Raw genomic sequence first — 24,725 nt, 5'->3', positions numbered from 1 at the left:
TCCCCAACCACATTTGGTGAGATATTTAAAGCCTTTGACAGTATTTTAATCTTCAAGTGTTAGAGAGCGCAGAGCTTAAAAAGAGGGATGGAACATCCCCAACAAAGCAACAAAAGGGCAAAAGACAATACCCAAGCAAACCACAAGAAGGTGGCAGACAACCTCAGCTCAATTATGTGCACAAGCTGAAGAGTTTAGTGCAGAGGAAAGTAAAGGCTAAGAACAAGCCACAAGGCTTAAACATAGATCTTTTTGAAAAGGCTGACACACTACCCAAACTGCAATAGTAGCTGGCAGTGCTGATCCAACTGACTGGTTGAAGGGAATGTTGTACAGCATTCCAAGATGCGAGCGGATGATTAAGCCATGAGTAGCACCATTACAAAATTGAAACAAACTAATACTTCGGAGACAGACCTGGCTAACAGTGAAACCAAAATGAAGGACAAGGGGAAAGCTCTGCTGCAGGCGGAGAAAGAAAAGACAGAAATAAGATTGGAAAATGTTCATGTCAAAGCTGAATTGGAAGACTTAAAATGGAAGCTTCGAGCAGAGTACTTGCCTTCAAAAATGGATGATAAACTAAAATCTTCAATGAACCAAACTGTTCATCTTAATCTAGATCTGAAGGACCAAACTTCTGAGGGGTCACTTGGTACAAGAAGGTTTTGAAAGAAACATAAAGATTGAATGTTTTGAAGAATGCAATAAGCGAAAACCTGAATCGTGTGCAGAGTCAGTACATATCACCAGAAAAGCATAAGAAGGAAATAACAACTCTGAGTTCTATTGTTGGCAAGTCGAAGAGGGAGTTCAAGAACTTAAACAAAAACAAAAATACCTGGAAAAACTCAGCAGGTCTGGCAGCATCTGCGGAGAGGAGCACAGTTAACGTTTCAAGTCCGAATGACCCTTCAACAGAACTAAGTAAAAATTGAAGAGAGGTGAAATATAAGCTGGTTTAAGGGGGGGTGGGACAAGTAGAGCTGGATAGAGGGCCAGTGATAGGTGGAGATAACCAAAAGATGTCACAGACAAAAGGACAAAGAGGTGTTGAAGGTGGTGATATTATCAAAGGAATGTGCTAATTAAGGGTAGAAAGCAGGACAAGCAAGGTTCAGATAGCCCTAGTGGGGGTGCGGTGGGGTGAAGGAATTAAAAAAGGCTAAAAGGTAGAGATAAAACAATGGTTGGAAATATATTTAAAAATAATGGAAGTACGTGGGAAAAGAAAAATCTATATAAATTATTGGAAAAAAAAGGGGGGGAGGGGGGGAAATCGGAAAGGGGGTGGGGATGGAGGAGAGAGTTCATGATCTAAAATTGTTGAACTCAATATTCAGTCCGGAAGGCTGTAAAGTGCCTAGTCGGAAAATGAGGTGCTGTTCTTCCAGTTTGTGTTGAGCTTCACTGGAACAATGCAGCAAGCCAAGGACAGACATGTGGGCATGAGAGCAGGGTGGAGTGTTGAAATGGCAAGCGACAGGGAGGTCTGGGTAATGCTTGTGGACAGACCAAAGGTGTTCTGCAAAGCGGTCACCCAGTCTGCTTTTGGTCTCTCCAATGTAGAAGAAACCGCATTGGGAGCAACAAATGCAGTAGACTAAATTGAGGGATGTGCAAGTGAAATGCTGCTTCATTTGAAAGGAGTGTTTGGGCCCTTGGACAGTGAGGAGAGGGGAAGTAAAGGGGCAGGTGTTGCACCTTCTGCGGTTGCATGGGAAGGTGCCGTGGGAGGGGGTTGAGGTGGAGGGGGTGATGGAGGAGTGGACCAGGGTGTCCCGGAGGGAACGATCCCTGCGGAATGCCGCCGGGGGGGTGAAGGAAAGATGTGTTTGGTGGTAGCATCATGCTGGAGTTGCCCCCGTAAACCAGCTTATATTTTACCTCTTCTATTTTTACTTAGTTCTGTTGAAGGGTCAATCGGACTTGAAACGTTAACTGTGCTCCTCTCCACAGATGCTGCCAGACCTGCTGAGTTTTTCCAGGTATTTTTGTTTTTGTTTTGGATTTCCAGCATCCGCAGTTTTTTGCTTTTATCTTAGTTGAAGAACTTAACCAGGAATACAGTCAGGCACAACAGCAGGCAGAAAATATACTCAAAGGCAACAAAAACAAAAATAGCTGGAAAAACTCAGCAGGTCTGACAGCATTTGTGGAGAGGAAGACAGTTCATGGTTCTGATGAAGAGTCGTACGGACTCGAAACGTTAACTCTGTCTTCCTCTCCACAGATGCTGTCAGACCTGTGTTTTTCCAGCTATTTTTGTTTTTGTTTCAGATTTACAGCATCTGCAGTATTTTGCTTTCATCTTAATGTACTCGAAGGACTTGCTGCCTTGAAAGACTCTTTGAATAATCAACTTGTGCCCCTGGGAAAACATGGAGTTAAAAAAGATGTTGAAAACTACTTCAGAAAAAGCTGTGTCGGAACTGTGAGTAGTGACAAAACAATGCACAAAAGTGCAGAGTGAGAAGGCAAGAGCTGAACAAGAAGATAAACATTTGAAAAAACTGCTGATTATCCTTCAAGATCTAGTACAAAAGGAGTACATAACCTTTCAGCAGCATGAAGAAATGAAAAAACAAAAACAGAATTACCTGGAAAAACTCAGCAGGTCTGGCAGCATCGGCGGAGAAGAAATCAGTTAACGTTTCGAGCCTTCATGGCCCTTCGGCAGAACTGAAGCATAGTTAGGAGAAGGGAGAAATATAAACTGGTTTAAGGTGGGGGGTGGGGGGGGGTGGAAGAGAGACGTTGAGGGTGTGGTGATTGTGGAGATAAGCAGTGATAGGAGCAGATAATCAAAAGATGTCACAGACAAAAGGATCAAAGAGGTGTTGAAGGTAGTGATATTTGTCTAAGAAAAGTGCTAATTAAGAATGGAAGACAGGATATTCAAAGTACAGCTCTAGTGGGGGTGGGGTGGAAAAGACTAACAAGGTTTTAGTTTTAGATTTAAAAATAATGGAAATAGGTGGGGAAAGAAGAATCTATATAAATTATTGAAAAAAAAAGGGGGGGTGCAGAAACGGGGCGGGGATGGGGGGAGGGGGAGTTTAAGATCTAAAGTTGTTGAATTCAATATTCAGCCCGGAAGGCTGTAAAGTGCCTAGTCGGAAGATGAGGTGCTGTTCCTCCAGTTTGCGTTGGGCTTCACTGGAACAATGCAGCAAGCCAAGGACAGACATGTGGGCAAGAGAACAGGGTGGAGTGTTAAAATGGCAAGCGACAGGGAGGTTTGGGTCTTTCTTGCGGACAGACCGCAGGTGTTCCGCAAAACGGTCGTCCAGTTTGCGTTTGGTCTCTCCAATGTAGAGGAGACCGCATTGGGAGCAACGAATGCAGTAGACTAAGTTAGGGGAAATGCAAGTGAAATGTTGCTTCACTTGAAAGGAGTGTTTGGGCCCTTGGACGGTGGGGAGAGAGGAAGTGAAGGGGCAGGTGTTGCATCTTCTGCGTGGGCATGGGGAGGTGCCATAAGTGGGGGTTGAGGAGTAGGGGGTGATGGAGGAGTGGACCAGGGTGTCCCGGAGGGAACAATCCCTACGGAATGCCGTCAGGGGGGGTGAAGGGAAGATGTGTTTGGTGGTGGCATCATGCTGGAGTTGGCGGAAATGGCGGAGGATGGTCCTTTGAATGCGGAGGCTGGTGGGGTGATAAGTGAGGACAAGGGGGACCCTATCATGTTTCTGGGAAGGAGGAGAAGGCGTGAGGGAGGATGCGCGGGATATGGGCCGGACACGGTTGAGGGCCCTGTCAACGACCGTGGATGGAAAACCTCGGTTAAGGAAGAAGGAGGACATGTCAGAGGAGCTGTTTTTGAAGGTAGCGTCATCAGAACAGATGCGACGGAGGCGAAGGAACTGAGAGAATGGGATGGAGTCTTTACAAGAAGCGGGGTGTGAGGAGCTGTAGTCGAGGTAGCTGTGGGAGTCGGTAGGCTTAGACTGTCCACCAATATCCATTACATCATCAGAAATTGAGACAGAGAGGTCAAGGAAGGGAAGAGAAGTGTCAGAGATGGACCATGTGAAAATGATGGAGGGGTGGAGATTGGAAGCAAAATTAATAAATTTTTCCAGGTCCCGACGAGAGCATGAAGCAGCACCGAAGTAATCATCGATGTACCGGAGAAAGAGTTGTGGGAGGGGGCCGGAGTAGGACTGGAACAAGGAATGTTCCACATACCCCATAAAGAGACAGGCATAGCTGGGGCCCATGCGGGTACCCATAGCCACACCTTTTATTTGGAGGAAGTGAGAGGAGTTAAAGGAGAAATTGTTCAGTGTGAGAACAAGTTCAGCCAGACGGAGGAGAGTAGTGGTGGATGGGGATTGTTGGGGCCTCTGTTCAAGGAAGAAGCTAAGGGCCCTCAGACCATCCTGGTGGGGGATGGAGGTGTAGAGGGATTGGACATCCATGGTGAAGAGGAAGCGGTTGGGGCCAGGGAACTGGAAATTGTTGATGTGACGTAAGGTGTCAGAGGAATCACGGATGTAGGTGGGAAGGGACTGGACAAGGGGAGAGAGAAGGGAGTCAAGATAACGGGAAATGAGTTCCATGGGGCAGGAACAGGCTGACACGATCGGTCTGCCAGGACAGTTCTGTTTGTGGATTTTGGGTAGGAGGTAGAAGCGGGCCGTCCGAGGTTGGGCGACTATCAAGTTGGAAGCTGTGGGAGGAAGATCTCCAGAGGAGATGAGGTCAGTGACAGTCCTGGAAACAATGGCCTGATGTTCTGTGGTGGGGTCATGGTCCAGGGAGAGGTAGGAGGAAATGTCTGCGAGTTGAAATGAAAACTGTCTTGAACAGCAGAATGGAGAAACAGCAAAGCCAAGTGAAGCATACTCTGTTGAATTACAAGAAAACTCAAGATGAAGCAATTGAGCTTTGCAAAGAAAAGGGAAACCTGTTGAAGGACCTTCACATGCTACAAGGATCCCTCAGGTTGCAGTTTGTTCCTCTGCAAAGCTATGAAGGAGAGCAACATGAATTTAATGCCATGCTGAAAGAACTGAAGAAGCAGTTGGCAGAGAAAACTCAGAAATGTTCTATATTCCAGGAGAAAAATGCCAGGCTGCAATCAGACATCCAGACGCTGAAAGTGGGAATACAGTTACAACACATTCCTGTAGAAGAATTTGAGACAATGAAAACTTCACTGAACAACAGAGTTTTGGAACTGCAGGAGGGAAAGGAGAAGATGAAGAATTCTTAGCTCAGGAGCAACAAAAAGTAGAAAACTTGCAGCTCCAATTCGACAGTCAGAAAAATAGTGCTCTACCACTTCTGCAGCATACCTAGGTGGAAGTTCTCACAAAGGAGCATGAAGAGTCTCAGAAACACTAAGCAGAAGTGCAATTTAAGAATGTGAGCTTGAACGATAGGAATTAGGCTCTGCTAAGGGAAAACTGTTCAGTGCAGCGAACCAACTTTCATATATCAAAGGAAAAATAGAAAAGAGGTGAAATATAAGCTGGTTTAAGAGGGGGTGGGACAGGTAGAGCTGGATATAGGGCCAGTGATAGGTGGAGATTACCAAAAGATGTCATAGATGTCCTCCTACCACTGGCCCTCTATCCAGCTCTACCTGTCCCACCCCCACCCCCCTTAAACCAGCTTATATTTCACCTCTTTTCTATCTTTCCTTAGTTCTGGTGAAGAGTCATACGGACTCGAAACGTTAACTGTATTCCTCTCCGCAGATGCTGTCAGACCTGCTGAGTTTTTCCAGGTACTTTTGTTTTTGTTTCAGATTTCCAGCATCCGCAGTTTTTTGCTTTGATATATCAAAGATTGGTTTGCTAATAAAAAGTGAGACCTGATGCACTGGAGAGTCATTTACAGGAACTCTTTCGAGTTATCAACAGTCACAGATTGCAACTCTTTCGAGTACAGTCACAGTTCTTGGTTTCCGGGAGTGGGACATGAACCCACAACCCTCTGATTCGAAGGCGAGGGTGCTGTGAACGGAGCCACAGCTGACACCTCGTCATTTACAGGAAGTAGAACACTTGAAAAAGGACTTGAAATGCCTAAATGATAACCTTGTTAGAAGCAAATTTAACAAAGATAGATCTTCAATTAGAACTTGATGGACTTCAAGTATCAAAAAAAGTCTCTATTAAGTATCATGAGAAATGGATCAGGAAAAGGAATTGCTGATGAATTAGAAGAGTTGGTTGAATGCAAAATTAATGACCAAAACTGATGTAATTCTTGAACCTCAATCCAATCTGAAGAACATGAAAGATGAGATATGCAGCATGGAAGAACAAATCCAGACTTTAAAAGCAGATAAGAAAAATTCTATGAAACAGATTGAGGATCTAACAAGTGAATTGAAAGAATTTAAGGAGCAGTCAGTGACCATGGGAAAAAGGCTCTGAAAGGGACAGAATGCCCCGGTGAAGTGATTAAGCTTGTATAAGGATTCTGCAGATAACTCCAAAACAAAGGCAACTGAACTCACCAGAGTAGTTGCTGATCTGAATGAAAAGATGAACTGGAAAATATTAGATTAAAAAAAAATTGGCTAAAATTGTGAAACAAGTGGAAATGAAAGTTCCATTTTTGACATGTCAACTTCCAGGTAGAATATGATAGAGTGGACTCAGGTTTTCTTTTTCAGTAGGGTCTATGAACATTCCCCCAGAAGGAACATGGTATCTGATCATAGAAGGTGGATTATCAACAAAGAAAAACCATAACATTAAAGAGCGCAAGAAGCGAACCATATGTTGAAAACCGGGTATTTGAGTACTACAATTTCAACTCCGAACCAGCAAAGTCAGCCCAAAACAACTGAGACTACCAGCCTTCTGAATGGGAAGAGAATGAGATCTGGAAAAGTAATAAAACCTCCAGACCTTCTGTATTTATAAAGTCAGAGACTTGAGGGTGTGAGCAGGGGTAGCACATAAAGAAAGATTGTACTGTTAATATGTTAGGTAAAGACTTGGGGGAGGTATAGTATATGGGTGTTCAGCATAGCAAGAGTTAATGTGAGTCTAGAGAATAGAACTGCCCACAGTATGTTACAGAGAGACACATGACAGTAGACAGGAGATAGAATATGCAGACTTCTTAGACTCTCTGCACCAATGATAGCACCTAGACAAGGCTATACACTGGAGCTACGTATGTAGTTGTATGTTAACAATAAACAGTTTATGTTCAAACACACATACCTCCAGAACTCTTAGTGAGACACCAAACAATATTACAACATATATGTTTTGTTATTATTTTGAAAAATAAGTTCAAAAGCTTTGTTGTAAGACCAGATGTGATTCAGGGACAATCCATAAATTTTAGCATTTTCACAGCATAAAAATTAGGGTGGGGGAAGGACTTCAATGCTTCAAGGGGCTTTCCCATTTCTACATAGAAGTGAGATATTAACAATTCATTTCAGAATTATTACTATTACAATTATTCATAATAATGGAACAGAGTTAGAATTCAAGAATCGCTTTGTCAGGCCATGTTATTTATGAAGCAAAAAGAAATTGCTGGAAAAACTCAGCAGGCTTGACAGCATCTGTGGAGAGAAAGACAGTTAACGTTTTGGGTCTGTATGACGCTTCTTCAGAACTAAAGAGAAGTAAAAATGTGGTGAAGTATATACTGTTTAAGGAGGGGGGGGTGGGACAGGTGAAGTTGGATAGAAGGCTGGCCATAGGTGGAGGCAAAGGAGAGATTGCAAAAGATGTCATGAAAGGTCGAAGGGATGTTGATGATGGTGATACTGGCTAAAGGAGGTGCTAATGGTGACATTAAGAGTAGAAAGCAGGATGAGCAAGTGACAGATGGCCTAGTGGGGGTGGGGGGAGGGGACGGTGTAGGAGAAAAGACATGTTATTTATGGACGGTCCCTTGGTTCCATTGACTGACGGTTTCTATCCTGGGACGAGCAGGAGAAGCCAATCAGAAATCTGTATCACCAGGGGGCGAGAAATGGAAGATTTAGAAAGAGGCGGGGTGACATGCGGCCTAGGGAGAAAAGGAGCGGGGTGTCCGGAAAGTGGGGGAGAACGAAGAGAGGAGTAAAAGGGGCGTGTCTTCCCGAAATCGGAGTGGAAAAAGGTGACGCGTACTGAGGAGGAGAGTGGCAGATTGTGGGGGGAGGGGAGGGGCCAAACCGGCTCAATCCGCAGTGCGGCTGCATTGAAGCAACCGGCCAATCAGCGGGCGAGTCCAGCCCAGCCAGCCCTGCTTTGTCTGATTGGCTAAGGGGGCGGGCCGTATCACACAACGGGCCAGCGTGACTGGTGCGAGTTGGCTGCCAATCAGCGTGACGCGTGATTCAAGTTTGGTTGTGGCCAAACTCGCGCGAGGGTGGGGGGGCGGGGTAGAATAAATAGGGAAATTAAAAAGGCGCGGATCCGGAAATAAAGTTAGCCTGCACGGTAAGGTGCGGTGTATTGTGGGTAAGAGAATCCATTCGGCTAACTGGCGGCAGCGGAGCTCCGTCTCTTTGTGCCGGTGTCTCTGAGCTCCCGCTTCGCGTTGCCATCTATGCGGATCGGGTTTTTAGAAATATAGTTTAATGACTCCTTTTGTTACCATTTTATTTTTTTTTAATTTGGGAAGCACTGAAACCGACACGGAGTGACTGGGCGGCGCGGACGGTGAGGTGAGGTGGGGCCGAATTCGGTGGGGAGAGCGGTGCCGCCGCCATTTTGTCTTAGTTCGGCGACTCCTCACAAAATGGCGGAGGCGGCGACGGTCTGGGCTTCGAGTGAAACAAGGCTTGTTGTACAGAGGCTGCCCTAGTAGCTTGATTTTGAAGTTTTATTTTCGTTTTTTGTTTGTGGGTGAATTTGTTGGGCTCAAGTTACTTTTTCCACGGGTGGGGGTTCTTTGCCGTATTGAATATCTATTCTCCCAACCTGGAGAGAGCCTGGATGAACGGACATCGGATCGAGATCGTGGCCATTAGGAAGTATTTGACCGGGTATCTGTGAATGAACTGACTACTTTCTTCTCTTTGTCCCCTGCCCTTACTAGCCTTTCCCTGGGCTCCCTTCCTTTGCCCCCTGAATTGATTCCTGGTTTTGTGGGTTTTTTTTGGGTGGGTGGGGGGGGGGGTGTCTAGTCGTCTTCATTGGCTTTTTCGGCCCCCTGCCGTTTCTGGGTCGTCTTTGTACAACTCCTTGCTACAAGCTGGTTCCAGACTTTGTTGCACCTCTTTATTTGCGCTCCTCACTGTTTCTTTTTCTAATTGTCTTTCTTCCATTTACTCTCGTCTCCACCCCCGAGTGTGGGTGGGGGCGGTATTGGTGGTGATGGATGTCTTCCCTGCTTTCTTTCCGGGTTTTCTTTTCTCTCGGATTCTCTTTGTCTCAGTACCTAGATCTTTGTGTTTTCGTCTTTCTCTTCCCCCGTCTGTCTCTCTCTCCTCCTCTCCCCCCCCTCTAAAATTCCTCATTTTCCTTGTATGTCATCTACCATGTCTTCCTGCCTCTTTTCCCCCCCCCCGCCCCCCCCCAAAAAAATTCTTGGTGTTCTCTTTGGCTCCTCCCACCCCATCGCAGATTGAGAAATAATCCTGTTTTAATTGCCCTGCGTCATTGAGTCTATTAAAGGCGAGCCATATCTTGCCTGCATTTATCCGGTTAAGGCTGGTGCAGCCATATTTCCCTTTTCTGCAATGGACTGGGTGGAGTTTGCCTGGGATGATTCATTGTTTGCACCTAAATTGGACAGGGTGCAGTTATAATAGATCAGAAGGGTGATTGTGTTATTTTCTCTCCTAGGTAACTCTTTCCCCACCCTTCCCTTTTTTTAATCTTCTTCTTTTGGAAGTTTTTCGTTGTGTCAAGCCGCCAAAGTGGAGAGTGTGATCGCAGAAGGGGTTGCTTCTCGTTTCAGGTACCTATACTAGCTGTCACTGTGATTTGCTTTATTTTTTTTTAAAGTTAAATTCTTCCAAATATAAAACGCCATATGTTGGTGATGCTGTCTAGAATTGCTGCTACTTATGAAGTGACTTGTGAATTAAACAGGGTACAAGGAAATGCCTGCGTTTGCATTTAACCGTCGTGCATGGTCTGTTCAGTGCTATTAATAGTGACTTCCAGATTCATAAATTACTGCTCTGGATTGTATGTGAAATGTCTAGAATAAACTTGATTTGTTAAAATACAGGGCTGAATGATTCAGTTTCTTTCTAGGTTTGCTTGTCTACAGAATTTTCAAATCAGGGTATTGGAGTGTTCTCAATTTCATGGCTGATCCTCTTGATTTTTTTTGTGTGGGTAGTCATGAATTCTGTAGCATAGTCCTGAAGTGGTTCCTTGGTGGTACACAGCATCCAGTTTGAAGTTATTTAAGGCTTCATAGCAAGGCTGTATTGGGCTCTGTGACTTACTAACTCTTCAGTTGAGCCGATGACTGCCTGCCTTTTGACAAAGGACTGTTGAAACTAGTATTGTTGACTAGAACTACATTGAGCATTCAATACCAATGATATTAATAGCTGCCAACTATAAGGTGTCTGAGCATGAGTGGCAATGGTTAAACTAATGCAAGAGTTGTCGGAAGCCTTTTTTGAGCTGAGATATTTTCTCATCTTTCTAGTGCTTCTTCGGGCGGAGGAGGAGGTAGGGGTGCGCCTCAGCACTATCCCAAGACTGCCAGCAACAGGTAACTATCAACTCTCAAAAGGCTATTAAAATTGTGGTTTCAGATCAGAAATCTTTAGGCTCATTGTGAGGAATAGTGTACATGGAATACAAAGAGCACCCCTTGCTTGATTACTGTAAACTGCCATCTTAAACCCTATCTGCCCTGCCTTCTCCACCCTCACTTCCAACAATAAGACTTGACAGGCTGAATAGCCCCCGGTGCTGTAATGATTCTCTCTGAAAGAGACAGCACAGGTGAAATAGGGCAAATGGCCTGCTTTCATGGATTAGATTTTACGTACAGGTATCAAAAGGACAGGGATTGGAACAGCTATCAATGTTTTTTCTCGCAACCAGGCAAATGCAATGAAGCACCCAGAACAAGAGGCAAGAATGCAAAAAATAGAACACACAAGACCGACTTCAGTGATAACTTGATGCCAAATATTAACTATCGCAGAGCACATTCAATAGATATTTGTATGTAACCTGCACAAGTCAGTAACATTTTAATTTGATACTTGCACACCAACCACACTAACCTTTAGTTTGGTATCAATACAACTACTTATGTGCCTTTAACATAAAAATCCCAAGGTGCTTCTCAAGAACACAAGCAAAACCAGACGGTTACAAAGACTAGGGCACATGACCTAAAGCTTCAAGTGATAGTTTTAGGGAGCGTTGCCTTCAGTCATCACCCTTCTGCTTGCTGCCCTACATTGATGCCTGTTAAAATAATGCCTGATTTTCAAATTCTTGTCCTTGTTTTCAATTCCCTCTCTGACATTGTCTTCCCATTTCTAAATTCTTCCAGCCCAAATGTCCTCAATTGAAATCTTACAATTTTGCCTCTTAAACATCCATTAATTTTAATTGCTCCTCCATTAGTGGCCTTCAGCTCAAAACAAAAATAAAAATACCTGGAAAAACTGAGCAGGTCTGGCAGCACCTGCGGAGAGGAACACAGTTAACGTTTCGAGTCCATATGATTCTCAACAGAACTAAGTAAAAATAGAGAAGAGGTGAAATATAAGCTGGTTTAAGGGGGAGGGGTGGGGGGGTGGGACAGGTAGAGGTTTTGGATTTCCAGCATCCGCAGTTTTTTGCTTTTATCTCAGTGGCCTTCAGCTGCCTTACCTCTGGAGTTTTCCCCCTGAACCTCTACCCCTTGTTCCTCCTTTAAAACATTCCCCAAAAACCATCACTTTGAAGCTTTAGGTCATGTGTCTTAATCCTCGTGACTGTTCTTATTTTTGTGTTCTTGTGAAGCACCTTGGGATGTTTGTTAAAAGTGTGTAAGTAGTTGTATTGGTACCAAACTAAAGGTAAGTGTGGTTGGTGTGCAAAAATCAAATTAAAATGTTACTGACTTAAAAGTAGCGTGGGTTGGATACAAATATCTATTAAAATGCTCTGCGATAGCTAATGTTAAGGCATCACTGAAGTTGGTATTTTTGTGTGTTCTCCTTTGCATTCTTGCCCTTTGTTCTAAGTGTTTCATTGCATTTGCCTGGCTTCAGAAGAAGACATTGATAGCTGTTCCAATCCCTGTCCTTTTGATACTCGTACATAAAATCATATTGCACGAAGGAGGTCTTTTGGCCCATTTTGCCTGTTGATGTTCGAGAGCGATCAGTCCATCCAGTCGGGCCCATTGCATTGCTTTTCTCCATTGGTCTGCAAATGTTTCCATTTCCAGGGTATGTCCAAATTGCTGCTTTTAGATATGAATTCCAGCACATGGATGCTTTTCTGACAAGTAAATTGCTGGAAAGTAATGGAGAATAAGAGTAAGGGTGCTTCCCTGATGATATCTTGGCTGTGACCAGCTGACTTAGCATAAATTTGAAATTGAATCTAGGTATTGCTTTGTGCGGCCACTGAAGCTGCTTTTACCAACTGAGATATTGCAGCATTTCACCAGAGCTGGTTAATTACATAGATCAGATAACCATCATATTAAGCTGTTGCTATAGACTTTGTTCCTATCTCTCTACAGCCGGATCCTGGGGGGAACCCCAGGACCTAGCGTACAGAGATGGGTTCCTTCCTAAAGCACTAAACGAGATGCCAACTCCTTGAATGAGAAAGAACGACAAGATGGAATCTTCAGGAAAGTCAGAGGGTGAGTTCTTAATTTCCTAACTGTCTATGGTAATGAAAGTTGTTTTACAGCATTCTAATCTAGAATTGTACTTCAGCTTGGGGTTACGATTCATGGTTTGAGCCAGAATGATAGGGGCAAAAAGAATTAGGATTGAGGGCTGTTTGCATATTAAGTTGAGGCACTCGTAATACTGATAGGGTGGAAGAAACGATCTGTTCTGCTGAGAGTGCAGAACGAGACATACTCTTAAAATTAGAGTTAAGCCATTTAGGTGATGTGGTGGTTTGTTTAGAGGGGGGGGCTTCCTGGCAAATGGTACTGGAAATCTGGAACACTCCTCTATATTCCAAAATGGGTAATTGGAATGAGGGGGGGGGTGGAATATAAAATTAGGGAAGTCTTTGTATGGGACATTGGTGAGACAGTACATGGAGCACTTTGTATAGCTGTTTGTATTTAAAGAGGGATATGCTTGCATTGGAGATGGTGAATCTTCTTTGAGCTGAGTTGATTTCTAGGATGAAGGGATTCCCTTATGAGGAAAGGTTGGGCCTATACTCATTGAAGTTCAGAAGAATTGGAGGTGATCTTATTGAAACGTAAGATTCTGAGGGGGACTTGAGGGTATTTTGCCTTGTGTGGAATCTAAAACTTTGAGGCACAGTTTTGAAATAAGAGGTCTCGTTTAAGATGGAAATAAGGAATTTCTTCTTTGGGGGTCATTAGTCTTTGCCCTCTGGGGCAGAGATTGCCAATGTGTTCTAGGAGGATTATGAGGGACAGGTAGAAAGTGGAGTTGAGGCCAAGATCAGATCAGCCATAATCTTAATTGAATGGTAGAGCCAACTTGAATGATCATACGACCTACTCTTTCTTGTGTTAGGTTCGTCCTCTTCCTCTTCCATCCCCTCCTATAGTGCCAACTTGCGCCACCACTTTTCATGGTTAGTGGATCACAGTTGAGAGCCCAAAAACATAGGGGTCTTCACCTCTCATCTAGAGCATCGAAACCAACTCTCCACCAAGGACCAGCTTAGACAAGGCATTAAGCAAAAGCATGGACCATATTGAAATTAATTTGCTGCTGTTGGAATCAAGATCCCATTAGGGTTTTTGGATGGGAGGGGTCTGTTTGTATGTAGCTACTTGCCACCTATCTCAGTAAATTCATGGTGTGTTCAGTGAGCAGAGCACCTACTTCGGTTCTAAATATCATTGCATCCTCATTTCTATTTAGAAGGTGACAGCCTTATGCTGGACTTTGTCCAGGACATTAGTATTTGAAAATATTTGATTTATAACTAAGCATACTTGGCTCATTTGCAGCAGAGAATAGTTAATGTTGCTGTCCATCACTCCAATGGTGATGGTCAGATTCCATAACCTCATTGTCTCCTTGAAAGCTAGAGTTCTGAAAGGAAGGCTAAGTGCCTGAAAATGGCCAGAAATCACTTTAGTTTTATTTAAATGGTTTATAAATTGAGTTGCTGATCAAGACACCTATTGAATTGAATTTCTTGTCTTCTCTCAGATGTCCCAGGTGAGCACCGATATGTATATAATCAGCTGGACCCATCTCATGGTGGTTTTTGTCTTATGGCTGATTGAATAACCATTATAATTTTAGATTCACATAGTTCGTCAGGAGTAGCCAAGGTCACTACCGTCTTTGTATTTATGAAGGAGGCATTGCATTATTGTATATGTTCCATGACCTGTCCTGGGTGATCGTAGTCAGGTTTTTAATTTTCTATTTGTGCATCAGATATCTACATCTGTTATGAATTGTGTGATTGTAGTTTAAAATTGAGCTTCATGGAAGATTGAAGTCAGGGATTGTCTATGTTAATTCTTTCTGGTTTGTAAACCTGTTATATAAAATAAGTCATCTGGAGTTAAATCTTGGATAAAAATGCTTTCTATGTAGTCTCCACTGCAAAACCATTGCATTCAGATTCCAAAATGGGTGCTGCAATGAGATTCTGTGCCCTGTTTTAAAAATAAATCCTGCTTTAAAGTAACAATGAAGAGGAAACATGCTCTTATTTGTAGGTTTGCTTTGGGGAATAAAACACTTGATGTCCAATTTTGTCTTGGCAGCTTTTACTTATACTACTACAGGCTCAGTTCAATCTGCTCCACAGTTAGCACACTTCAAAGTAAAACTAGAATGTTCAGATTTTTGTAGCTGTTTGCCTTCCTGCTAAGTCTTGAGGCCTTTTCCTCCATGGCAAGTTTACATTTGGAGAGGGTGAGAGCAGGAAAAACTTCCTACAGGCTCATTTGACAGCAGTGTACAAAGAATTGAGATGCCCTTGTCGGTGCTTAGCCCTGACATTACTTTCATTAGGTTGCATGGAGCAGTAGCTGCCTTGTGATCCGGCTGCCAGATCCTGAAGCTTGGGAATGTTAACAGATGGTGGTTTAAAAGCTGACTTCCATGATTTATGTAGCTTCCATCTAGCAGTTACTTTTGTTAGGTTTATTTTGTTGATTTAATAGGTTGCAAATCAGATCCATACACTGGCTTTGAGACTAGTATAATTTTTTCTGAACATTATAAAATGCAAAACACCAGACGCTCGTAGTTTAGCTCTATCAAAGCAAATTAATGCATATGTATTGAGAATGATATATACTTGTTGAATAAATGGAGGTGATTGCTCCTGTGGATTACTGGCTGTATCATCTTGTAAGACAACATTATATTTGTGGCCACTGTGTCCCTGATGGGTATCTGGTAATAAAAAAGCTAGGCCTTGAAATCCAAACAAATTTCCTTGCACCATCTACCATATTACTTTTGTCAAGTCTCAGCTTGTAAGAATTTACCACTGGAAGTATGGTTATGTCCAGTGCACGCATGCACAAATGTAATCATGCAATCTGTCAATCATCAACCATGATCTGGCCAAATCTATCCCTCAGTAATGCCATCTATCTGCTCATCCATCTTATTTGTGGGGCCTTCATGTGCACATTGCAGTATTCTCTACACTTTATAAACTGTGTGCTTGCTTTTAAAAACAAAGCACTGATAGGGAGGGCGGGGGGTCCTGAGGTTGTCTGCCCCTTGATTTCAAGGTGATATCTACTCGGTCACCAGTTAGTCATGGGTGGTCTTGTGACTGAGCAGGCTGACCCTTGACTTGGAGATTTTTGGACACATGGAGCAGGACATCCCAAAAGGCATTGGGATTAGAGTGTAAGATTTTGCTGCTTTGCTTCCCTGCTGCCACTCTGCCTCATTTAAGGCATTTGATTTGAAGCATGGTGATGTTTGGACAAATTTTTTGCCATTCTGAACAATTGTTAACAAGCTCCTGAAATCGTTAGCATCATTGCTGTGCTTCAGGGAGAGCTTGAGTTTCTTTGAAGTATTTTCTATGCCCTGCCCTGTAGCACTGGCCATTTGAGCTGAGAAACAGGATCTGGCAGGCCAGATGTTCTTCAGCCATCCAGAGTTTCCTGTTTTATTCTTCATTTACGGGATGTGGGTGTTACTGGCTAGGCCAGCATTTATTGTCTATCCCTAATTACCCTTGAAGATGATGGTGAGCTGCTGGCTTGACCTGCTGCAGTCCCTGTGGTGTAGGTACACCCACAGTGCTGTTAGGGAGGGGGTTCAGGATTTTGGCCCAGTAACAGTGATACATTTCCAAGGTGAGTGACTTGAAGAGGAGCTTCCAGGTGGCGACGTTCCATGTATCTGCTGCCTTTGTCCATCTTGATGGTAGCAGCCATGGGTTTGGAAGGTGTTGTCGAAGGAGCTTTGATGAATTTCTGCAGTGCCTCTTGTAGATGGTACACACTACTGCCACTATGCATTGGTGGTGGAGGGAGAGATTGTTTGTGGAAGTGGGCTGCATTGTCCTGGATGGTGTCAAGTGTTGTTGGAGCTGCATTCATCCAGGCAGGTCAGAGGTGTTATGGAATACTCTCCACTTACACCTTGTAGATGGTGGACAGGCTTTGGGGAGTCGGGAGGTGAGTTGTTGAAGGATTCTGACCTGCTCTTGTAGCCACAGTATTTATGTGGCTAGTCCATTTCAGTTTTTGGTCAATGGTAACCTCCAGGATGTCAGTGGGGAGTTCATTGGTAATGCCATTGAATGTTATGGGGTGATGATTAGATTCTCTGGTTGATGATCATTGCCCAGCATTTGTATGGTGCGAACTTGCCACTTGTCAGCCCAAGCCTGGATATTGTCCAGATCTGTTACATTTGGACATGGACTGCTTCAGTATCTGAGGGATCATGAATGGTGCTGAACATTGTGCAGTCATCAGCAAATATCCCACTTCTGACATGATGGAAGGAAGGTCATTGAAGCAGCTGAAAGTGTTGGGCCTAGGGCACTACCCTGAGGGACTGATGCAGTGATGTCCTGGAACTGAGACGATTGACCTCCAACGACTGCAACCATCTTCCTTTTGTGCTGGATATGACTCCCAGCAGCAGAGCCCCCCCCCCCCGATTCCCATTGACTCCAGTTTTGCTAGGGCTCCTTGATGCAGCACGTGGTCAAATGTGGCGGTGTCGAGCAGTTAATCTCACCTCACCTCTGTCTATTGTAGTTGATTTTGCAAGGGATTTGCCTGAATGCTTGTGGAGCTGGCTTCAAGAAGGACATGCCGTTTGTCCTGTTGAATCTGGAAGATGCAGCTACGGATGCCACTGTAGATCTGGACTCATTGCAGTACAGGAGTGTGGTGACTGATTTGAACACTGGGACTTTTGACTTGCAGAGGCCTTTGTGTCAAACACTTGCTGCTGTGGTTTGTGGAAGGCTGAGCTGACTAATCTGGTGTTAAATCCTATCAATGGCTTTGGAATGGAGGTAACAGGTGTATGAAGGCAGTTGATCTTTGAGGTGATAGATTAATAGTATGGGGGCTAACAACCTTTTTTATTCATTCATGGGATGTGGGTGCTGCTGGCTAGACCAGCATTTATTGCCATTCCCACTTGCCCTTGAAGATGATAGTGAGCTGCCTTGTATCACTGCAGTCCATGTGGTGTAGGTACACCCATAGTGCAGTTGGGGAGGGAGTTCCAGGATTTTGAACCAGTGAAGGAACAGTGATATATTTCCAAGTCAGGATGATGAGTGGTTTGAAGAGCTTCCAGGTGGTGGTGTTCCCATGTATCTGCTGCCCTTGTCCTTCTAGATGGTAATGGTTGAGAGCTTGGAAGGTGCTGTCTAAGGGGGCTTGTAGAGGGATCTTGTTCATCCTGTAGATGGTACACACTGGCACTGTGTGTCTGTGATAGAGGGAGTGAATGGGGTGCTAATCGAGCGGGCTGCTTTTTCCTGGTTGTTGCTGAGCTGCTTGAGTGCTGTTGGAGTTGCACTCATCCAGGCAAGTGGAGAGTATTCCATCACACTCGTAACTTGTGCCTTGCAGGTGATGGGCATGCTTTGTGGAATCAGGTGAGTTGTTTGCTGCAGGATTCCTAGCGTCTGATCTGCTCTTGTAGCCACAGTATTTATATGGCTGCTCCAGTTCAGTTCCTGGCTAATGTTAAACCCCCAGGATGTTGTTTAGTGGGGGATACAGTGACGGTAATGCCATTGAATGACACCAATCTAGATTTTAAGGTGACTGTTTCAGTTCTGCCACTCAAGGCAGTTGCAGGATTGTGATGAATTTTCTTGGGCATCAGAACCTTGAGTATAATCCAGAGCCTAACTATTTGCTGAGTCAAATACTTTGGTCAAGTTGAATGCAATGAAGAGTTACTGGTTTTCTCAACATTTTTCTTGGATTTGCCTGGCAACAGACCATGTCAGAGGCTCTTCTTGAAGGTCTAAAGCCACTGCCTCTAGGAGGATTTGCTCAGCCACAGGAAGTAGGTGATTCAGGAGAATACGTGTCAGTATGATCCCTGCTTTGGGCAAGAGGAAAATACCTCTTCGTTTCCACAGCATGATTTATTCTTCCTCATTGAAGATGTTTACAGTTGTTGCATTCCTGAAGTTGTGGTGGGGCGAACAGCCTCTTTCCTCACAAATCCATTGAATGTGAGCTTTGAAGACCTCAGCTGGAATGACATTGGAGCCCCGCAGGCTTTGTTCATCTGTTTGCTTGCTGCAATCTCCCATCGACGGTGGTTTACCCATGGATTCTACCACGGGGTATTGGTGGGGAGGGTAGTATCAGCTACCACAATGGATTTATGGCCGAGTAGTTACTGAAAATGTTCTTTCCAGTGTTGATGGATGGCATTGTCATTCTTGAGTCACCATCCTGAGTGAAAGAGCTTTTGTCCATTTGACCTTGGCCTATAGATGGCCCTTCGCTGTTGCCAATTCTCCATCACAACAGGATTTAGCAAATAGATAAAAGCAAAAAACTGCGGATGCTGGAAATCCAAACAAAAATACCTGAAAAAACTCAGCAGGTCTGGCAGCATCTGCGGATAGGAGCACAGTTAACGTTTCGAGTCCGAATGACCCTTCAACAGAACTAAGTAAAAATAGAAGAGAGGTGAAATATAAGCTGGTTTAAGGGGGGGTTGGACAAGAAGAGCTGGATAGAGGGCCAGTGATAAGTGGAGATAACCAAAAGATGTCACAGACAAAACGTCAAAGAGGTGTTGAAGGTGGTGATATTATCTAAAGGAATGTGCTAATTAAGGGTAGAAAGCAGGACGAGGAAGGTACCGATAGCCCTAGTGGGGGTAGGGGGAAGGGATCAAAATAGGCTAAAAGGTAGAGATAAAATAGTGGATGGAAATACACTTAAAAATAATGGAAGTAGGTGGGAAAAGAAAAATCTATATAAATTATTGGAAAAAACAAAAAGGAGGGGGAAAATTGGAAAGTGGGTGGGGATGGAGGAGAGAGTTCATGATCTAAAATTGTTGAACTCAATATTCAGTCTGGAAGGCTGTAAAGTGCCTAGTCGGAAGATGAGGTGCTGTTCCTCCAGTTTGCGTTGAGCTTCACTGGAACAATGCAGCAAGCCAAGGACGGACATGTGGGCATGAGAGCAGGGTGGAGTGTTGAAATGGCAAGCAACAGGTCTCCCTTCAGGGATGAAGCCTTCCTTCATCAGTTCTGCAGTTGTGGGCTTTTTAACTGCACTTTATCTGGCAGCTGCAGACTTTGCTGTCATGGGTGACCCTACCAGAGCAAGGAACTCCTGACAGCATTGCTAAGGGATTGTCTTGAGTGCACAAGCCTATCCACCATGTCAAGGTGGTGATCCACAGAAGGGATCTTGAGGTAAAAGGTACTGTGTAAATTCAAGCTTTTGTTTACATTTAAGAAATTGGCTTTCATAAATCTTCTAACCCTGCCCCCCAGAAAAAATTAAAATTGTGTACGTGCTCCTCTTGGTTTGGTATGTTCATGTCAGCACCTGTTTGCTCAGTAAATCAATCTTGTTGCTTCTGACTTTGTGAAAGTGAGAACTAGTTTTACAAGGAGTTCAGCAAATCTTTCCATGCAGCTACCTTGACTTTCAATGCTGTTCACCTGTAGATGCACTCATGATGAAACTGAATTGATGGATGTTGATACCAGAAAATTCAACTCTCCTTTCTTAAATTAGTTTATTATTCTAATCAGCCATAGCTCAACTGGTAGCACTCCTGCCTTTGAATTGCAAGTTTCCAGGTTCAAGTCCCACTTCAGGGCTTGAGCACAAAAATCAAGGCTGACGCTCCACTGTCTGAAGTGTTGTCTTTCAGATGAGATGTTAAATGTGTTCTTGTGAAAGATCCCATGGCACTCTTTCAAAGAGTAGGGTAGTTAACCTTGGTGTTCTGACTGATATTTATGCTCAGTCACAAAATCAGATTATCTGTTCATTATCACATTGCTGTTTGAGAGTTTGCAATTTGGCTGCATGCTTTGTATATTCTTTCATGGAACGTGGGCATCACTGGCTAAGCCAGCATTTATTGCCCAACTCTAATTGTGCTCGAAGGTGCTGGTGAGCTGCAGCTGCCTTGAACCATATACCCAGAATGTTGGTGAGTTCCAGGATCTTGACCCAGCAACAATAAAGGAATGATATAGTTCCAATTGAGGATGGTGCATGGCTTGGAGAGGAGCTTGCAGCTGGTTGTGTTCCCATGTTGTCCTTGTCTTTGTATGTGGTACAGTCACTGAAACACTACTAAAAGTTTAGTCACTTATAAAGTGCTTTTGAGATGTCTGGTGGTCAGGAAAAGTGCTGTATAAATGCAAAGCTCTTTTAGTAGCATTACCATAGTTTGCAGTGCTCTTGGAATAGGCATGTTTTCAAAATAAATCTTGCTGCCTGTCTCTGGATAGATAGATAGTAGGAATTGTTTTTCTGCAGGGGGTGTTTAGTTCATCGGTTAAGCTATTTTATGAAGAATTACAGCCCAACATGCTTCCAGCAGAGGAACAAGTTGCAGATATTCCTTGTAGCTAATGCATTGGTTTGGAAGTTTTTTTTTGTAGATAAATGCAATATTTTTGATTCGGGGGCCATTTTACGATAAAGACTCTTACTTGTAGTGCCTTTCATGGCCAAAAGCCCTTTGCAACCCATGAAACACTCTTGAAGTGCAGTCCTTATTGTAGTGTAAGGAACATGGCAAATCCCACAAAGATGCAGAGAAATGAACAGGGGTTCAAATTGGGAAATCCTGTAAGATGGAGTACTCCTGAGGTAGTTTCCTGATTCTTGGTTAGCATCCTTCAAAAACTGTCAGGAGAAAAATGTAAGAATGAGGTTGAGATTGTCTAGATGTTTGTTTGTATCTATGCACTCGAGGGTTGACAGTCTGTTCTCAGGCCAGTTGCTGAATTTGTAATGCTATCAGGACCCAAGACCAGTGCCCCAATATTTATTCATGTTGTCAAACTCATGAGCAGTTAATTGCGTGTTTGTTCCTTGGTTGTGAATTACAGAAATAAACTTGGTCAGAGGCTTGTTCAAATGAATCCTGTTGTAATTGCTATGGTATGCCTATACTCTGGAGTCAAATTTCAACATCCTGTGTTTTAATTTATTTCTAGACAAGTTGGGGCACAATGCAGCAGCATCTGTGGGATAACGTTGGCTTTCAGAATTTTATTTTAAAAAGCGATGCATAATTGGTGCATTAGCCAGTCACTTAAGTGATGTAATCTGTTTAAGCTATTGTTTAACATTGTTGTGGAACTTGGTTGTTGCCAGAGCTGCTTCCCATGAACTGTATTTTGAAGAATTCCAGTCTTGATGTTTGCTAAGGGGTGCACTGTTGGTATGTACTGACATTTCTATTGTAAGCACCAAACTTCAATCATGCAACACCTTTTTTGGTAATCTGTTCATTTGCTTTCCTTAGCAGTAAATTCAGTTACAGGTACCTGATAATTTTCCTCTTATGCAAATGATTGCTTTTACAGTTCATCCAGTTATGGTCAAATTGGTGATCAGTTTGTGCAGTTTAAAATGCTATTTGAAGTCTAATTGTGTTCGTTATGTGGCATTGCTCTAAGATTAACTGTTCACTTTGCCTTGAACTTTCAAAAAATGGTCCTTTGAAGCTAACTTCAATGTTAAGAATTCTTGCAAATTTGATGGTAAGGCTTGATGACCAACTCCCAAGTAGATTTAGCAGAATGGTGGGTTGTAGATCAACTTCGCACTTCAGTTTCTGGTTCTGGTTTTATCTCCTAAAATTGTTGATTGTCTTATCAAGCTGGAGTTTTGGGAGGAAAATTGAGGATGTTGATGCTAATTAGCCTGTTGGTGCTTTATGTTGTACAATTCCTGTATCAAACATGCAGAATTCTGCAATCATTAAACATTTCTTCTGAAATGCTGGATTTGCAGTTCTCAGTACCTGAAGAGAAGACCAATGAATTGAACCTTTTTTGGGTTTTGGAGAAGGATGTGTATATGAAACAATGCTTACAGCAGGCCTGGATGTTCCCAGCATTCACCTTTTTTAAATTATGAAAGCAGTGCCATTTGTTTTCACTGCCTTGTAGGTGATGATCCACCACTGCAGCAAATCAGTGACTGAGTATCCTGATGATTTGATTACTTTGAGATTTTTAAAAATGTGGTAGGCTAATGGAAATTTACCCTGAATATTCCATCAATTTTCAACATTAATGCCTCTGACTTTGAAAGTGAATTTAATGTTTTTTTTTCTTTTCAGCATTTTGAACAAGCTTACTCCAGAAAAGTTTGACAAGCTATGCCTTGAGCTCCTCAATGTGGGTGTAGACTCTAAACTGGTCCTAAAAGGGATCATTTTACTGGTGAGTTAGTTTTAATAGCAATCTCAAACTAATTGCATTGAATGTTACAGCACAGGGCATTTGGCCCAATTAGCCTAGCTGATGTTTATGCTTCCCACCTCTTTATCTCTCACTCAGCTTGTCCTTATGTTTTCCCTCTCCGCTATTCTTTCCTGCACATAGTTCACCAACTTCCATTTTAATGCATCTATGTTTAAAACCTCAACAAACAAAGCATGTTCTCTAGCAATTATAATGTTTGCAACACTTGAGATTGGTGTTATTCCTTCAGTCACCAGCTGCTCTCTTCAGCTTCTGACTGAAGCATTGCAACTCCTAACATGAGGAACTGGCTCATGAAGCTCAGCCACTCCCTCAGACCTGCCACTGTGGTCAAGGAGTTCTACATTCTCTCCCATTCTGAAATGTCTCTTGCCAGGCTGCAGTCATTGCACTTTACAACTTGCACAATTTTGTAAATTGGGAGAAATTTCCACTATCTTATCTTTGTAATGTCCCTCTTTGTGCACTGAACACCTACTAGATCCTCCTGTCAAGAAATGCTTCTAACTTGATCTGTCCTGTAAATGTAGATAAGTTGCCATTTTGATTTTTTTACCTTAAAAGGGTGAGTAAGGAGGAAATTTGGTTTGTTTACGTTGTGACCCAGCACTGAAAAGTGCCTCTGTTTGTAATTTCTCTACCACAGATAGTAGACAAAGCCCTTGAAGAGCCCAAGTATAGCTCACTCTATGCTCAGTTATGCCTGCGTCTAGCAGAGGATGCTCCTAACTTTGATGGCCCATCTCCTGAGGGTTTGCTGCAACACCACAAGCAAAGTACGGTAAGCAGTGCCCACTTCAAATTTGCACATAGAATTGGAATCCAGTTGGATTTGATGACTGCATGCTATTGATAGGAAATATCAATTGATTTTGAAATGCAATCTATTTTTCCCCAGACATTCAGACGCCTTTTAATTTCAAAGCTTCAAGATGAATTTGAAAACCGTACCAGAAATGTCGATAGTAAGTATGATCAACACTGATTTAATTTATTGCAATTCAGCAGAATCGTATTAAAACTGTTTTTTATTTTTAGTCTATGACAAGCATGATGGCCCTCTCTCAAACGAAGAGGAAGAGCAACGGGCTATTGCCAAGATCAAAATGCTGGGCAACATCAAATTCATTGGAGAGCTTGGCAAACTTGATCTTATCCACGAATCTATCCTTCATAAGTGCATCAAAACAGTAAGTGACTGATCTCGTATTGTTGACCAGCTGTTCTATGTAGTTAGCTCTTATGGAGCTCAGCTTAAAAGTTGATTTTATGTGCACGAGCAATTTAAGGACTTTTTTTAGTTCAAACATGTTTGAGGAGAAAATCTGATTGGAGTTAACAAAATGATTGAGGAGTTGAAGTGGCATTTAAGTGCCGTTCAGGGATGGGGCATAATAACATAGATGGAAGGGGAAGTGAATACTGGGACATGTGGCTGAAGAGATTTTGAAATAGTCTCCTGAAATGGATAGCCTATGGAGACAGTTGATGCTAGCGAGGTGAGATAACTGGTTTTGTGTGATCTGCTGTGAAACAGAGTACTAGCTGAAGCATAGAGGATTGGCTAACCAACAGAAAGCAGAGTCAGGATAAATGGGACTTTTTCTGGATGGCAAGCTGTAACTAGTGGGGTGTCACAGGGTTCGGTCCTTGGGCCCCAACTAATCTACATTAATGACTTGGCTTCAGGGATAGAAGGTA

At 43.2% G+C, this 24,725-nt stretch overlaps 1 protein-coding gene across 1 annotated transcript in view; it reads left to right on the top strand.

Annotated features, from left to right (window-relative positions):
* The first annotated feature begins 366 nt into the window (after positions 1 to 366).
* Positions 367 to 24,725, top strand: part of LOC144685076 (eukaryotic translation initiation factor 4 gamma 2-like) — a 36,888-nt gene continuing 12,529 nt past the window's right edge. The window contains 10 exon segments of the mRNA XM_078549611.1: positions 367 to 665; positions 4,975 to 5,107; positions 9,765 to 9,821; positions 9,824 to 9,879; positions 10,588 to 10,653; positions 12,694 to 12,762; positions 22,880 to 22,982; positions 23,671 to 23,805; positions 23,923 to 23,989; positions 24,063 to 24,214. Coding sequence (XP_078405737.1) covers positions 367 to 665; positions 4,975 to 5,107; positions 9,765 to 9,821; positions 9,824 to 9,879; positions 10,588 to 10,653; positions 12,694 to 12,762; positions 22,880 to 22,982; positions 23,671 to 23,805; positions 23,923 to 23,989; positions 24,063 to 24,214 — 1,137 coding nt within the window.

This window comes from Cetorhinus maximus, chromosome 9 (assembly GCF_964194155.1).
Source record: "Cetorhinus maximus chromosome 9, sCetMax3.hap1.1, whole genome shotgun sequence".
NCBI lineage: Eukaryota > Metazoa > Chordata > Chondrichthyes > Lamniformes > Cetorhinidae > Cetorhinus > Cetorhinus maximus.
Note: the sequence above shows the minus strand (reverse complement) of the source record. Positions and strands in the feature narration are given on the sequence as shown.